The 15,486-nt window shown below is 39.6% G+C and overlaps 1 protein-coding gene across 6 annotated transcripts in view; it reads left to right on the top strand.

Moving 5' to 3' along the window:
• SOS1 (SOS Ras/Rac guanine nucleotide exchange factor 1) overlaps window positions 1-15,001 on the top strand; it is a 54,015-nt gene extending 39,014 nt beyond the window's left edge. For all 6 annotated transcript variants that reach the window (XM_064446614.1, XM_064446613.1, XM_064446615.1 and 3 more), the window contains 12 exons: window positions 1,558-1,639; window positions 2,056-2,178; window positions 2,717-2,820; window positions 3,910-4,132; window positions 4,807-4,926; window positions 7,407-7,569; window positions 7,929-8,046; window positions 9,147-9,319; window positions 10,248-10,364; window positions 10,531-10,795; window positions 11,881-11,999; window positions 13,379-15,001. In XM_064446614.1, coding sequence (XP_064302684.1) covers window positions 1,558-1,639; window positions 2,056-2,178; window positions 2,717-2,820; window positions 3,910-4,132; window positions 4,807-4,926; window positions 7,407-7,569; window positions 7,929-8,046; window positions 9,147-9,319; window positions 10,248-10,364; window positions 10,531-10,795; window positions 11,881-11,999; window positions 13,379-13,873 — 2,102 coding nt within the window. In that variant the 3' untranslated portion in view covers window positions 13,874-15,001. The remainder of the gene's footprint in view (window positions 1-1,557; window positions 1,640-2,055; window positions 2,179-2,716; window positions 2,821-3,909; window positions 4,133-4,806; window positions 4,927-7,406; window positions 7,570-7,928; window positions 8,047-9,146; window positions 9,320-10,247; window positions 10,365-10,530; window positions 10,796-11,880; window positions 12,000-13,378) is intronic.
• Window positions 15,002-15,486: the final 485 nt, after the last annotated feature.

Genomic DNA, 15,486 nt, shown 5'->3' with positions numbered 1-15,486 from the left:
CAATATGTATTGTGGATTTGAACACTGACCCTACCAGTAAATAACAATAGCTATGACTCAGAGCTTGCAGTGATCTGAAAATGTTAATGGCTAGGGAGGCTTTCCTTTTCATGTAGACAAAACCTATTTAGGGTGGATGCTGTGTACAGAATGGAAGCTGTGAAAACATGAGTTACTGTGTTTACTTCTATACTTAGGACAAAAATTGTTTATTTTCATGATGAGGATGATGGACAGGGATCACATTCTTTGTGCAAAAGGATTTGGAGTTTTGCCTTTGAAAATGATTTTAAATGTACAGTTGCAAGGAGAGGTGGGAGAGGCATTATGATAAGAAAAATGGAGTAATGAAGGACATAAAGATGGTAAAGCAGAATAGCCAATTGTTTAAGAAATGGAAATTAGCATACAACAGAAATGCAAGGAAATGCGTGGTTAATCTGTGAGACCTATACATGGTTAATCTGTGAGACACATCGCAGTAAACTGTTGCCCAAATGAAGAGTTTAGGAAGATCTAAGAAAGGTAGAATGTTCATTCAAATGGACAAAATGCTGGTAAACAGTTAAGGAGGTTTTCTTAAAAAAGCTCTTAAAGCCCCATATTCCAGGAAACAAGTCTAATAGCTTAATATAGTGTTAGGTCAAATACTGCAGGATTTTTTTTCTTCACTACAGCCTATACGAACTCCTGCTTCAAGTCCTGCATGCTCCTCTTCAGCCACTCTGTGTTACAAAAATTACCAATTGGTCTTTGTTTTTAAAATCTGTATATGGATTTAATATGCAAAGCCACTGCAACCAGCTCATTAATTTTGTTCAGTGATAACAATGTTAACCTTGTTTCTAGTCAGCTCTGTGCAGTGCCAGTGTGCTGTCACTGCATTTCCTCATACTTGAAAACAAATAGTTTTGCTTTTGTAATTAAGGGAGACACTTTGGTTTTCTGTTTTGAATACTTGCTTGTTTTTAAAACATACGTGAATATTTTAAGTGACCTGATATGTAATTAGACAATTTAAATGAAATATGTTTATTTTATTGAAGTGAAATAAATATAACCTCAAAGTGTAGCTGTCTAATAGCTGAAAAAAATATCTAGCCTGCCTTAACCACAACTGGTTATCAGTTGTATCAGTTTAGGGAAAAGCTTTCTCCTCTTGAAGAGGCCATTTCTATCCAATGCAGAGTTACTTGCTTTGTCTTTCGAGTTATCTTGTCCTGATCATTGTGAAACCAAAGTTGTTACCAGATGGCTCATAAATAAAATAATCTATTTATTATTTTCAAAGTTGTTGGGAAAAAATCCAGTTTTTTAATAATTATGGGGCAAGAAAAAGTCGCTGTGTTAAATTTTCAACAGAATAAAAATTGGTTTTAAATTCTGCTTTGTATTCTTATTTTAAGAGGTTATGAATTGTTACCAAAGCAATTTTGGTTTACATCATTTTCTCTGTAAGTTGATAGGCCGGCATCCTTAATTTTAAAGGATACTTGAAGTTATTTTGAAGTATATAAAAAATTGCTTACATAAGCATTAAATTATTCTTTGTCTTAGATCCCAACTTTGTTCGGACTTTTCTCACAACGTATAGATCCTTCTGTAAACCTCAAGAGTTGCTGAGTCTGCTAATAGAAAGGTATGCTGCTGTTAAAAATATTGTTCATACGAAGTGCAAATTTCTTTTTGTTCTACGTTTTTACTTGGAGTAGAGTTTGTAAGATTCTTGTTTTCCATTTGGTTTTGATTCACTCTAAACACTTTTTAAAAAGTTGTCAGATTCAAGATTGCAAGTAAAATGTGCAAGTTATATCCAGAAGCTTTAGGATTGTTTAGGTAGCTCCAGTAACTTCCAGCATCCCACAGTTTTGTCTTTGAAATCTGTATTATTATTGAATTTAGCAAATCTTCCTACATGCTTACCAAGATGTAAGATTCTGACGTGTGGAAATGTTCTGAATTTTGAGCTATCTTTAGTCAACGTTTTATTTGTGCATGCTGTGAGCAAGGTAAGTGTAATAGGAGCCTAGTGCTTATACCCATCTTCTGTGTTAGATTTGAAATTCCAGAGCCTGAGCCAACAGAAGCTGATCGTATTGCTATGGAGAATGGAGACCAGCCTCTTAGTGCAGAGTTAAAAAGATTTAGGAAAGAGTACATTCAACCTGTGCAGCTACGGTGAGTATTGCATCGATGAAAGCCAAACTGACTTCCTTTAAGTCCTTTAAAGCACCGTCTTTTGGATGCAGTAGCTCTTTGTGATAGCAGCAGCCTTTCTTGTAGATGCTTTGATAGAGATCATGCATGGGAAATCAGCCATTTTGCCCTTGCTACTTGAAAACCTGGTGGGAATTTGAATTTATGGCTTGGGAAAGGCTTGTGCTGAGTTTTAGAGTGTGCAAATTAGTTTCTTACACTCACCCTTTTTTTTAATTCATGTTTCTGTAAGGCTATACAGCATAAGTGTGCCACAAAGATGTAGGCAGAGAACACTTCAGATAATGTTCTTTTTATGAACAATAGCATTACTCTGGATTCTTAAAATTTAAAGTAGAAAAACGCTTATAGCTGATGGTGAAATGCAGACAGTAGAATAATTGCATTTGGTCTGCTGATTCTGATATTCCTGTGAGCCTTTGCCAGCTAAAAGCTTTGAAGTGCTAGGCATGAAGATAGACTGTTTTGTAGAATGCTTACTTATCCTTTACTTTTGCAGAGTATTAAATGTATGTCGACACTGGGTAGAACACCACTTCTATGACTTTGAAAGAGATGCTGATCTTCTGCAACGTTTGGAGGAATTCATTGGAACAGTAAGAGGTACTTATGGTTTCTTAAGTGCTGGCATTTATCATAAAGCATCCCTTTTCAAAGGTATGGAATGGGATCACTTTTTCACTAAGCAGATAAACAGGACTGATTGCTTATTAAATATTTCACAAAGAACATTAAAGAAAACCTTAATTTAAAAAAAAAACAACGCTATTATTCAAAGTCTGGCCCCATTCAGAAGAATGTTGTTTGCATCCTGATAAATAAGTATTGGTTTTGTCACAAAGGGACTGAAATAATGCAAAATAATAACTAAGTAATAATCAAGAGAGAATAATCGCTTTGATTGTCCTTTTAAACTATACACAGGGATAATTTTTGTAAAAGTTTGATGGTGGAAACCACTATTTATCTGAAGCACGGGTTTTCAAGCTATCTCACAGTGCATGTTAGACATGTAGGACACCTTCCAGTTGTGACTGAACAAATATTTCCTGTTCCCTTGTAAGAAAAACTGAGACAGCTACAGGAGCAGTTTGTAGGAAAATATTATGTTAGAATACTATTTAATGGTTATTTAACAATTAAAAAGAGGGGAGAATGAGCCAGCTAGTTTAATATGGCTTACTGCTAAATTTTCAATGGACTCGCCGCCTCATGCATGAAATTCTTACGGTGTAGAGCTAAACAGGCATTTGGCCTTTAGGTTTTATTCTGAGCTTCAATGCTAAATGCAGTAGAGGGAGAAGCTTCTCCCTGTTTGTTATTTTTCCCTTCTATGTTATCTGAGGTAAGCAGGTACTCTTACCCAAAGTATAAAGTTCAGGGTGTTTACGGAAGTGTATTTTGGGCAGAAGGTAAGTTCCCACAAACTAATTGTAAAGTCAAAAGAGAAAGGAAAACACCTGATTTGGAGCAGAAGTCTAATTTGGGTGTTCTGAATTGTGCTTGGACAAACTTGGTGTTCTCAGTATTGGCTGTTGAGGAATTCTTTATGTATTCAAATGCTTTGAGAATACATGGTTTCTTCAATTTTGGGTTTTGGGTTTAAATCCGAAGATTTCTATATCATACTGACCTCTATAGAAAAACAGTATTAAGAGTAACTACAATAGTAATTTTCTCTCTGTGTGCCAGGCAAAGCGATGAAGAAATGGGTTGAATCAATCACAAAGATAATCAACCGGAAAAAGCAGGCACAAGCCATTGGGCCAAGTCACAACATTACTTTTGAGAGCCCACCTCCAGCGATTGAATGGCACATAAGCAAACCAGGACACACAGAGACTTTTGACTTGCTCACTTTGCATCCAATAGAAATTGCTCGGCAGCTCACTTTACTTGAGTCAGATTTTTACAGGTAACTTTCCTCCATTGAAAAACACATGACACAAACCAAAATATTCTCCAGCATGAAATTGTTTCTGCGGGCCCCTGCTGTGAAGCCCCACGGTAGGTCAAGGGACTTTACCAATGCTGTATATTAATTGCTATTTTCTCAGAAAAAAAACTCTCTCTCTCAAAAAAAAGGTATTTTTCTTATCCTCCCCGAGTTAATATGCAGTACATGTGACTGATGCATGCTGCCAATATCATTGTGCTGCAGGTTTCTCTTGACATTTTCTGAGTAGATCAACCTTTGAGAAGTATGAACATTAATTAAATCAGTTTTCTTCATATCCTAGTTTGTGAAGTGAATTATGGACCATGTCAGATCTTGCCAGCTGTCTGTGAGAGGTTGTTCAGGCATTGGAAACTCACATTTTATTATGGTGAATGAGATGTAGACTTCATTCTTCATTCAGATGAACAGAGGTGGTTAATAGTCAAATTAAGAAATATTTACATACTAAAAAGAAGCATAGCAATACCAGTCACTTAGTCATGTGGGGACCCTAACATTATAGAAGAGATACCTTAAGAATTTATTTCCAAATATTAATTCCAAATTGACTGGAAATAAAGACGTTTTGGGAAAATAGCTTCTTTCCTGCTTTTAATTACATTTTTTGATACATGCATCTAATTTTCTAGAGCTGTGCAGCCATCTGAACTAGTTGGAAGTGTGTGGACAAAGGAAGATAAAGAAATTAATTCTCCCAACCTTCTCAAAATGATAAGGCATACAACTAACCTCACCTTGTGGTTTGAAAAGTAAGTGACTTTCCTGAATCTGTACCTACTCCATTTCTGGACATTTCACAGAATCATAGAATGGTAGGGGTTAGAAGGGACCTCTGGAGATCATCTTGTCCAACCCCCCTGCTTGAGCAGGCACACCTAGAGCAGGGGGCAGGAACGTGTCCAGGCGAGTTTTGAACGTCTCCAGGGAAGGAGAATCCACAACCTCCCTGGGCAGCCTGTTCCACTGCTCTGTCACCCTCACAGTAAAGTCGTCTTTTCTCATGTTTAAATGGAACTTCCTGTGTTCCAACTTGTGCCCATTGCCCCATGTCCTGTCATTGGGCACTATTGAAAAGAGCCTAGTCCCATGGTCCTGACACTCACTCTTTAGATATTTATAGGTATTGATGAAATCCCCCCATAGTCTTCTCTTCTCTAGGCTGAACAAACCCAAGTCTCTCAGCCTTTCCTCATAAGGGAGATGCTCCAGCCCCCGATCATCTTGGTGGCTCTCTGCTGGATTTGCTCAAGCAGTTCCCTGTCTTTCTTGAACTCAGGGGCCCAAAGCTAGACACAGTACTCCAAGTGCAGTCTCACTAGGGCAGAGTAGAGGGGGAGGATAACCTCTCTCAGCTTGCTGGCCACACTCCTTTGAATGCACCCCAGGATACTGTTGGCCTTCTTGGCCACAAGGGCACATGGCTGGCTCATGGTCAGCTTGCTGTCCACCAGCACTCCAAGGTCCTTCTCAGCAGAGTCACTTTCCAGCAGTCAACCCCCAACCTATACCAGTGCATGGGGTTGTTGCTCCCCAGGTGCAGAATCTTGCACTTGCTTTTGTTGAATTTCATCAGGTTCCCCTCGGCCCAGCTCTCCAGCCTATCCAGGTCTCGTTGGCTGGCAGCACAGCCTTCCAGTATATCAGCCACTACTCCCATCTTGGTATCATCAGCGAACTTGCTGAGGGTACGCTCTGTCCCTTGGTCTGGGTCATTGATGAATATATTAAACAGGACTGGTCCCAGGACAGAGCCCTGGGGAACACCACTAGTTAGAGGCCTCCAACCAGACTGCCCAACTGATCATGACCCTCTGAGTTGTGTTGTTGAGCCAGTTCTCAATCCACCTCACTGTTTTCTCATCTAACCCCCACTACCTTAGCTTGTCTGTGAGGATGTTATGGGAGACAGTGTCAAAAGCCTTGCTGAAAGATGAGCTGAACAATGTCCGCTGCTCTCCCTTCATCTACCCAGCCAGTCATGCCATCATAGAAGGCTGTCAGGTTGGTCAAGCATGATCTTCCCTTGGTGAATCCATGTTGACTACTTCTGATAACCTTCTTTTCCTCTACATGCCTGGAGATGATCTGCAGAATGAACCATCTTTCCAGGGATGGAGGTGAGGCTCACTGGTCTATAGTTTCCCAGGTCCTCCTCCTTGCCCTTTTTGAAGATTGGAGTGACATTGGCTTTCCTCCGGTTCTTGGGCACCTCTCCTGTCCTCCACGACCCTTCGAAGATGATGGAGAGTGGCTTAGCAACAGCATCCGCTAGCTCCCTCAGCACTCGTGGGTGCATCCCATTGGGGCCCACGGATTTGTAAGGATCCAGTTTGCATAGGTGATCTCTGACCCAATCCTCCTCAATCAAGGGGAAGCCTTCCTTTCTCCAAATTTTCTTTCTCACCTCTGGTGGCTGAGATGCCTGAGGGCCAGCCTGAGCAGTAAAGACTGAAGCAAAGAAGGTGTTCAGTAACTCTGCCTTCTCTGCATCCTGTGTCACCATGGCACCCACCTCGTATAGTTTCTCCAGTCTTTCTTTTACTACTGATGTATTTGAAGAAGTCCTCCTTGTTATCTTTGACATCCCTTGCCAGATTTAATTCCAAGTGGGCCTTGGCCTTCCTCATTGCATCTCTGCCTACCCTGACAACATTCCTATATTCCTCCCAAGTGGCCAGTCGCTTTTTCCATATACTGTAAACCTCCTTTTTCCATTTGAGTTTCTCTAGAAGCTCTTTGGTCATCCATGCAGGTCTCCTGGCTACTGTGCTTGACTTCTTCCTTCTAGGGATACACTGATCTTGAGCTTGGAGGAAGTAGTCCTTGAATACTGTCCAGCTCTCTTGGACCCCTCTACCTTCTAGAGCCCTAACCCGTGTGATTTCTCTAAGCAGGTCTTTGAAGAGGCCAAAGTTGGCCCTCTTGAAGTCCACAGTTGTAATCCAATTTACAGTCCGTTCAGAAGTATACTGTGAAAAATTCTGTTCTGGGGGAATTCGAGTTTTAAATCATGTTTAGATGCTACAGCTGGTCCCTGCAAAAATTTTACCATAATGGTCTCAGCTTTTTATTCTTAGAATAATTTCAAATGTTTATTCTCTAAACATTTTCAAAACTGTGTCAAATAATTTGATATACTACTTGTATTCATTTGTGTTAATTCTTAATATTTGATTTTGGAAAACTCATCAATGCTGTAATACAAAATCAAATGTTCTTGTATATTTAGATGCATTGTAGAAACAGAAAACCTAGAAGAAAGAGTAATTGTAGTGAGCCGGATAATTGAGATCCTGCAAGTGTTTCAAGAGCTAAACAACTTTAATGGAGTCCTTGAGATTGTCAGTGCTATGAACTCCGCAGCAGTGTATAGGTTGGATCACACATTTGAGGTACAGTGAAATGTTTTCCATTTTTGGTATGGAAGTGTAATGCACTGCACCTTAGCTACACTTAAAAGCCTGTCTTTTCAGTAAAGCAAGTCCTTCAAAGAAGGAGCAAGGAAGGTAAATCCCCTAACAAATGAATCAATCGGGGTGTAGTAGAGAGGGTTTTTTCTTTGGTTTCAGAAGCAAGAAATCAATCCTCACTTAAGAAAGGCAGAAAAAGGTAGCAAGATCCTGAGATGGTAGGTCATTGCCCTCATGGTCACTGACTTAAGTATCAGTGGGAAACTGTTACTCTCAGTATTGTTGCTGGGCTACCCCTTTAACCTGTCTTTCCAAACAACCTGTTTCATCTCTCTTTTTAGCAAATTCCAAGTCGCCAGAAGAAGATTTTAGAAGAAGCTTATGAGCTGAGTGAGGATCATTATAAGAAATACTTGGCAAAACTCAGGTCCATTAATCCTCCTTGTGTGCCTTTTTTTGGTAAGTGTGTTTGGTTTAAATGCGCTGTATCATGCATAAACATTTGGAAAGTATTGAGCTAGAGCACTAAAGAGAGCATGAACAATAGTGAGAAGTCAGTTTTAACAAGACAGTTGGGTTTGAATTTCAGGTGCCCAGACTTTAATTGCATATATGTGAAAGAAAAATGGAAGTGACTGTTAATTGCAGATGTTATTTGCAGTAAAGATAAGTATATCTGCGATATCTTATTTACATATATACTCACTTGTGGTTTGAGCTGTGTTGTGACCATAAATGCCTTAAATGAAAGGGGGTCACATTAGAAATACTATTGCCATTGACTAGTAGAGAAAGAAGGATCCCTTCCCCATCAAGAATTCCAAGCAATAAATCTAGAGTTTTATTTTTTATAGTCCCTTATAACTAGAGTCCTATTTCTATAACAACAGGGTTAGGGAAGAAAGCTGCTTCTTTATCATCAGACTTTACAGGTTTTCTTTCAAGTAGATTGCTTGGAATTTCTGACATTTAGCAAATTGTGAAGTTAAGCACATGGCATTCCTGTTCTTTAGCAAGCTACTTGGATGTTTGCTGCAGATGAGTTCCAACTCTGGACATTACAATTGTCCGGCATAGGCTTCAGGCCGAAAAAAATAGTGTTGATGGCTTTTTTGGCCTTTTACAGAGTGGGGAAAGATATACTCCAGAGTTCTGCAAAGAAAGATAAGATCAGCTAAGAAACCTTCTGTCCTGCTCTAATGGAGTTGAGCTGAATTGAGAGAGAACAACTGAGAGAAAGCACTCAAGTGCAGTGTACTCCTATCTTCCAGAATGCTAGTAGTGCTCAGTTGTGTGAGCTTCCTAAATAATAAAGATACGTAGACTTTTGAGATTTTGTTGCAAAAAAGGTAGCTTTCTGGAAAAGGCATATTAAAATATTTAAATTGTTGCCCTTATTGGAAAATTAGGTGCGATTCTCTTATTGACATTAACAGAGAATTTTTCTAAATAATTAGAATGTGCAAATTAAATTCTTTAAGAATTCTTTGTATTGCAGTCATGTGACTTCCTCCTTTTTTTGTATTGTATGTTGAGAACATCTTCTGTGCACTTTTTAGGGATTTACTTAACTAACATTTTGAAAACAGAAGAAGGCAACCCTGAATTTCTAAAGCGGCATGGGAAAGAACTTATAAACTTCAGCAAGAGAAGAAAGGTAGCTGAAATAACAGGAGAGATACAGCAGTACCAGAACCAGCCATATTGTTTAAGAGTGGAATTTGACATCAGGGTAAGCGGCCTTGTTTCCTTAAGTCCATGCACTGAGCTACTGGTGACTGTCAGCTGATAGACCATAAGGATAGACTGAATTCATATAGATTCAGTCAGGCTGAATCGGAGATGAACAGAGGCCTGTCATAAGATCTCTGTGAGATCTCACTGTAAGAAAGGGCAGAAAGCTCAATGCTTGCAGTTTGGTGTGTTTTGGGTTTTTTTTTACCTCAGTTATTGGTGTGTTGGTAGATAGATCTTACTGACCAGTATTAAACAGGAACAGAAACTACCAGATTCTCGCTGTCCTTCAGTCAAGTTGTGTTTATTTGTACAGTGAGCCCAGCTGTCTTTTTCCTCCTTTGTTACACTGCCGTTATGTTTCCAAGTTTACCTGACAGCACTGCATGTGTTGATGGTGATGATGCTCACATTTTTCTTTCTCCTGGTATTTGTTCTCTTTGGTCTGTGGTGTTCTCTCTAAGCAGTCCTCTCTCCATTCGCGTTTTCTCTTTTGGTATATACTTTCAGAGACTCATAGGACAGTTTATGTTAAGAGGTTCTGCAAGATTTTCTTTTGTTATTTGTTCTCCTCAGGGTTTGACAGAAAGCATTGTGAAAGCAGTCTTCCTTGCGTCAGTGTAAAGATAGACTGCATACAGCTTCTTCTGAAGGTGTTTGAGCTAACCTGGTCTGATTTTTTTTTTTACTGCAGAAGTTTAGTGTACTTGCAGAGCTGATTTTCAGGCCAATCATAGCAGTAGCAATGCCCAGCAAAGGGCTGGCAACAAACAGATTTAATAACTTTAAAATCTATCATTAATTCTGACTCTGGCATTTTCTCTCTTCTCTGGAACAGTTGGGATCATCTGTGCAGTAGAAACAAACAGTACTAAGCTACTAAGATGTAGGTTAGCTGACAAGTTTTCTATCTTCTTATATTTCAGAGATTTTTTGAAAACCTGAATCCAATGGGAAACAGCATGGAGACAGAATTTACAGATTATCTGTTCAACAAGTCACTAGAGATAGAGCCACGAAATGTCAAGCCTCCACCAAGATTTGTTAGTATTAAATCTGTTTTTTTAATTTTTTTAAAAAAAGCTTATGTTTGTCTTTCACAGATAGCAGAAGTCATTTGAGATTTCTAACTTCATAAATACAAAGCTACTTTTAGGTGATCTTGTGGCCTTCTGATTTTGTTCGATGTTATCTTTTTTGTCATTTCAGCCCAAAAAATACAGCTATTCTCTCAAGTCCCCAGGTGTTCGTCCCTCTAATCCAAGGCCAGGTACCATGAGACATCCTACACCCCTGCAACAGGAGCCAAGGAAAATTAGTTACAGCCGCATCCCAGAGAGCGAGACTGAAACCACAGCATCTGCACCAAACTCTCCCCGAACACCTTTGACCCCTCCTCCTGCTTCTGCTACTTCAAGTACTACAGATGCCTGCAGTGTGTTTGACTCAGATCCTTCAAGTCCTTTTCATGCAAGTAGGTACTAATAGATAGTCTACCAAGAATGTGCATATTAGATTTTGTGGTGTTAAACAGGTAAAATCATGCTTAGTCTTATAAAGTGACTACAGAAATAGTTGTTTTTGTCTCCTTGTGACAGCAAAAACTTTCAGTGTGTGTTATTCCTTTTTTTAAATAAGTTTTTATTGTAAAGGGAGAAACTGAACAGCATTTGATGTGTTACATAGAGAGTATTACCTGGTTTTGGATAAACTGTCAAAACAGAAAGCAGAGATATATCCCTAGTGCCCATACATGTCCCAAACAAACATTTGTGGGATTTGCTGCCATAGATACCTGTGGTGAATGTATTCTGTGAGTATCTGTTTGATGGTGAACAATAAGAATAAAAATTAATGTTTTGTGGGTGCCTTATTCTGCTGTCTGCCATTCCAAATTGGTTTCAGTGCACACGGATGCTTTTCCTGCAGAACTTAAAATCAGTATTCCCCTGCTTTAAATCCACCAGGATCCATCCACACCTATTTTTCTTCTGTCTTCACCAATATACAAGGAAGCTTATATTTTATAGAGTGCTTTCAGTAATTTATGGTGGACCTCCCTTGAGGTTTCAAAGGAAGTACAAGGCTAGTCCTGTGTTCAGCTGGTGGCTACAAGGAGGTGAAATGACTTGATGAAAGCAGAAGTTGCTTAGCAGAGAAGTGATACTGCTTGAGTGTCCAAGCCAGGTCTCTGGAATACCTCTTCAGAAGAAGACGTTTCTTCATTGTTGGGTTGGCCCATTGGCTGCAGGTTCAGGATATTGTTTTAGTTCTGTTGTAATACAAGAAAAACTTTGTGGTGTGGTTTTCACCTAGAGGATTACTTAAGAATGTAGAGGAACTGATGGCCATAGAGATGATTGCAGCTCAGAAAAGCAGTTTGTCTGGAAGCTGCAAGTTAGAGGGTTGTTTCATTGTCTTTCTTTAACACCTTGATTCATGCTGCTTTTTATGAGCAATTACTTTATTATTTATGATACCTTTATGAGCAGCAATAAAGGAAATATACTGAGTTGAACAAAAGTTCATCATTATCAGGATTTTTTTTATGTCCGCTAGGATCTGCTTCTGTGTCATCCATAAACTTCACCAAAAATTCAGATGAAGCTCATGTTCCCCCTCCAGTTCCTCCACGACGAAGGCCAGAGTCTGCCCCAGCTGAATCCTCCCCATCAAAAGTAAGTAAAGACAAAAAAGGACATTTTTTCTGAGAGCAGAGGGCAGGGTATGATAGAAAAGTAACTCTTAAAGATAGTACATGTATTTTTGAAGAACTTTATGTGAAAGAGTAAGCAGCCATGTATTTCAAGCCTTCACAGCTCTCCCTCATTATGTCCTGATCCCAAACGGATGAAAATTAAGAGATGGGACCTAAATTTAGGGTTAGAAATGTTGTCTCGTCTACTGCTGATATGCTCAGGCCCTCACATTGCCTGTGAGAACTCAAGACTTTAGGTAGATGTTTCTGTCTGCTATAATGGTACCAGAGTATCACTTTGGGGTGTAAAAACTGAAGAATAGTAGTGGTGGAAAGTGGTGTACACACCTCAGTCCTCTGAAAAGGTTCATTAGAACATTTGACCCTGATGCTGTGGTGCTCAGTGCTTTCTTTCCCTTCTTGATTACTTGTCCTGTCTGCATGCCTGCTCGAGCCATTGCCACATTTTCCTTTTGCATTTGTCTGGCATTTGGGATCTGATCCAGCCTTTGTTGCAGACAGTGTTGAATGTCTCTTGATTTCAGTGGGAGATAGTTTGTGACTTCAGAGAATTGGGTGGATTTGAAAATCCCACTCAAAATTATTTTGGAGCGTGTATGTCTTTGAAGAGGGCTTCTATATGGCTCTTTAGCAAGTTGTTGTTTTCAGTCTACAGGTGACTGCTGTCAGCCAACAGAGTTTAACACATGACATTCCTACCAAAATGTAATTGAAAAACATCGTATATATGATAGGGTGTTGGAGACCAATTACCCTGTTGCTGTGGTCTGCAGCTTGGGAACTGTTCACTTCATAATTCTGACTACTTAATTCCGTCTTCTGAGTGTAGTTTATTTTTTTTCCCTGTTCAGCATCATCTGCCTCTCCCTTTTCCTCACTCTCTTGAAGAAATATCTGGTATTATTGCCCACCCCAAGTGCATGTTACTGGGGAGGAGGTAGAAGATAACCACCACCTACCCAGCAAGCAGACCTTGAACTACTGTGGAAATTGTTGCTTTGACCATTCTTTGCTTTGCCTTTGTCCCTCTCTGTACATCTTCATTCCTTCCATCCTTGGCTGATAACTCATGTATTGATATATCCCTGCTCTCCCCCTGCACATCCAGTCTCTTGTCTCTTCTGTCTGCATCACTCTTGAGAAATATGTTTTTCAAGCACTGCCACTCCCTTTTGCTTCCTTATTCCCCAAGTTCTTTCTGAACCTGCTTGCTGTGCCTCCTCTTTAACTGGGTAAGAGCAATCTGCAGGGGAGGAGCTCTGCTTCCATTTCACAGCAGGGTCCTGTTCTTTACTACTACTCTAAAATTTTATTGAATGAAGTGTTTGTGTACCTCAGATTACTTCTGCACACCTGGACAGCCCACCAGCAATCCCTCCTAGGCAACCAACCTCTAAAGTGTATTCACCAAGGTACTCAGTGCCTGACCGGACCTGCATCTCTGACCCCCCTGAAAGCCCTCCTGTATTACCACCACGAGAACCTGTGCGAACTCCAGATGTTTTCTCTAGCTCACCACTACACCTCCAACCTCCACCACTGGGGAGAAAAAGCGAACTCGGTAACACCTTTTTCCCAAACAGTCCATCTCCGTTTACTCCACCTCCCCCTCAGACACCTTCTCCACATGTAGCACGGAGGCATCTTCCATCACCACCTTTGATACCGCAAGATGTGGACCTCCATTCTGTTGCTGGACCACCTGTTCCTCCACGACAAAGCACTTCTCAACATATCCCAAAGCTTCCTCCAAAAACTTACAAAAGGGAGCACACACACCCATCGATGCATCGAGACGGGCCACCGTTGCTGGAGAATGCCCACTCCTCCTGAACTATCCCTTGCGCTGGGAGTCGCATTTTCCTGGTGCTACGTCTGTTGCTGGCAATGGATGCACTGAACCTGGTGGTGCCAAGGAGTTGGGATGTGTATGCAAACACTAAAAACTCTCCAATAGATTGGAAATGCAGTGTACAGAAACGGAATTGCAAAAACAGACATTGTAGTGGAAAAACCGTTTAACTTGCTGTTCTTGTTTTAGTATGCAGGACATTGTTCTAAAGTAATTGGACAACTGATTGTATCAGAAAAAAAGCAGACTTGAGAGACTTCTTTGGCCAATGAGCAAAGACTGTGTTTGTGTAATGATCAATAATGTCCAGTACAGGAAGGAAAACAGTCTTGTATCCATCAGTTCCATACAATGGCACAGTTTCTGGAATGAAAACATTATGCACTTTTTTTAAATCTCAAACAGGGAACTTTATATCCTTCTTAATTTTCCTTTGCTTTACTCCCTGCTTTAAAATACTTTCCTAAAATTATGAGGAGGACTGTGAGGAAGATCTGTGGTACCTAACCAAGCTAGAATTAAGGCAAAGCACTGTATTGCGGTCCTGTTTACAAGTTGTTACAATGAGTAGTAGGGGGTACCTAGGCTTCACCAAAGAGGTACTTTATTATTATTTTCTGAAATATTATGGTGCCAGTTCAAAAATAAATTTTTGCCAGGAAGCATAATGTCTAGTTATTGCTTTCTTTAGATAGAGCAGATGAAAGTCTTACATCACTAAGATGACAGCGTATTTTTTTTGAAAAGCAGCACTATCATCTGAAGTAAACTAGTGGTTTATACTAGTATAAACTAGTATACTACTACATTTAGAAGACTGTTAATCTCTGCTAGGTTATGTCACATTCTTTTTAAGGTTTACTGATAATCCATTTCATGGCTAGTAGCAATTCTTTTTCAGTCATGCCATGAAAACAGTCACTCGTGAAAAGGAGCACTCACTGGTCAACCTCCATAGCTATTGTCATGTTTTACTAACAATAGATTAATCAGCATACATAGAATTGCCTTGCAGTTGCATAAATCGTGTATATAGTGAACGTTGCATAAATATACTTGCAGATTGTTTTTAATTTAATTGAAATAAAGATACAGATATGTTTGGCTGACATACGTTAAATTATTACATGGACAAATGTAGAACTCAGTTTTTCAGTTAAGCACTGAAGGGGATAAAAGCACATGTTGTGGTACACATTTTTCCTAGGTCAGTGTATGTATTTTAGTAATCGGAGTCTAAAGAGAAGTCAGTTTTGGCATGTGTTACAAAGTAATTTAGTAATACTTGAGAAGCTGGGTTACTCCCAAAGTGAATTATTACACGTTATAAAACTTCTCACACCACCTGTATGATGCTTGTTAGAAAAACTAATATTTACAGTAGCTTTCTATGTCCAAAAATACACATGATGGAACACATACTGGTATAAGTATCATGACATGGATTATCCATAAACCTGTGTACTGCTCTTCAACTCTAGACAATACTGTGACAGTAATGCATGGCAGTTATTGAAGAAAACAAGTTCTGTAATCTCCACTGCAGTATGTAGGTGAAGTGTAAAGTATCTCATCTTCAGTTAATGTAGCTCAT

The sequence above is a fragment of the Phalacrocorax carbo genome, chromosome 3 (assembly GCF_963921805.1).
Source record: "Phalacrocorax carbo chromosome 3, bPhaCar2.1, whole genome shotgun sequence".
Taxonomy (NCBI): Eukaryota; Metazoa; Chordata; class Aves; order Suliformes; family Phalacrocoracidae; genus Phalacrocorax; species Phalacrocorax carbo.
The sequence above is the reverse complement of the archived record's forward strand: the minus strand, read 5'-3'. Positions and strand labels throughout refer to the sequence as shown.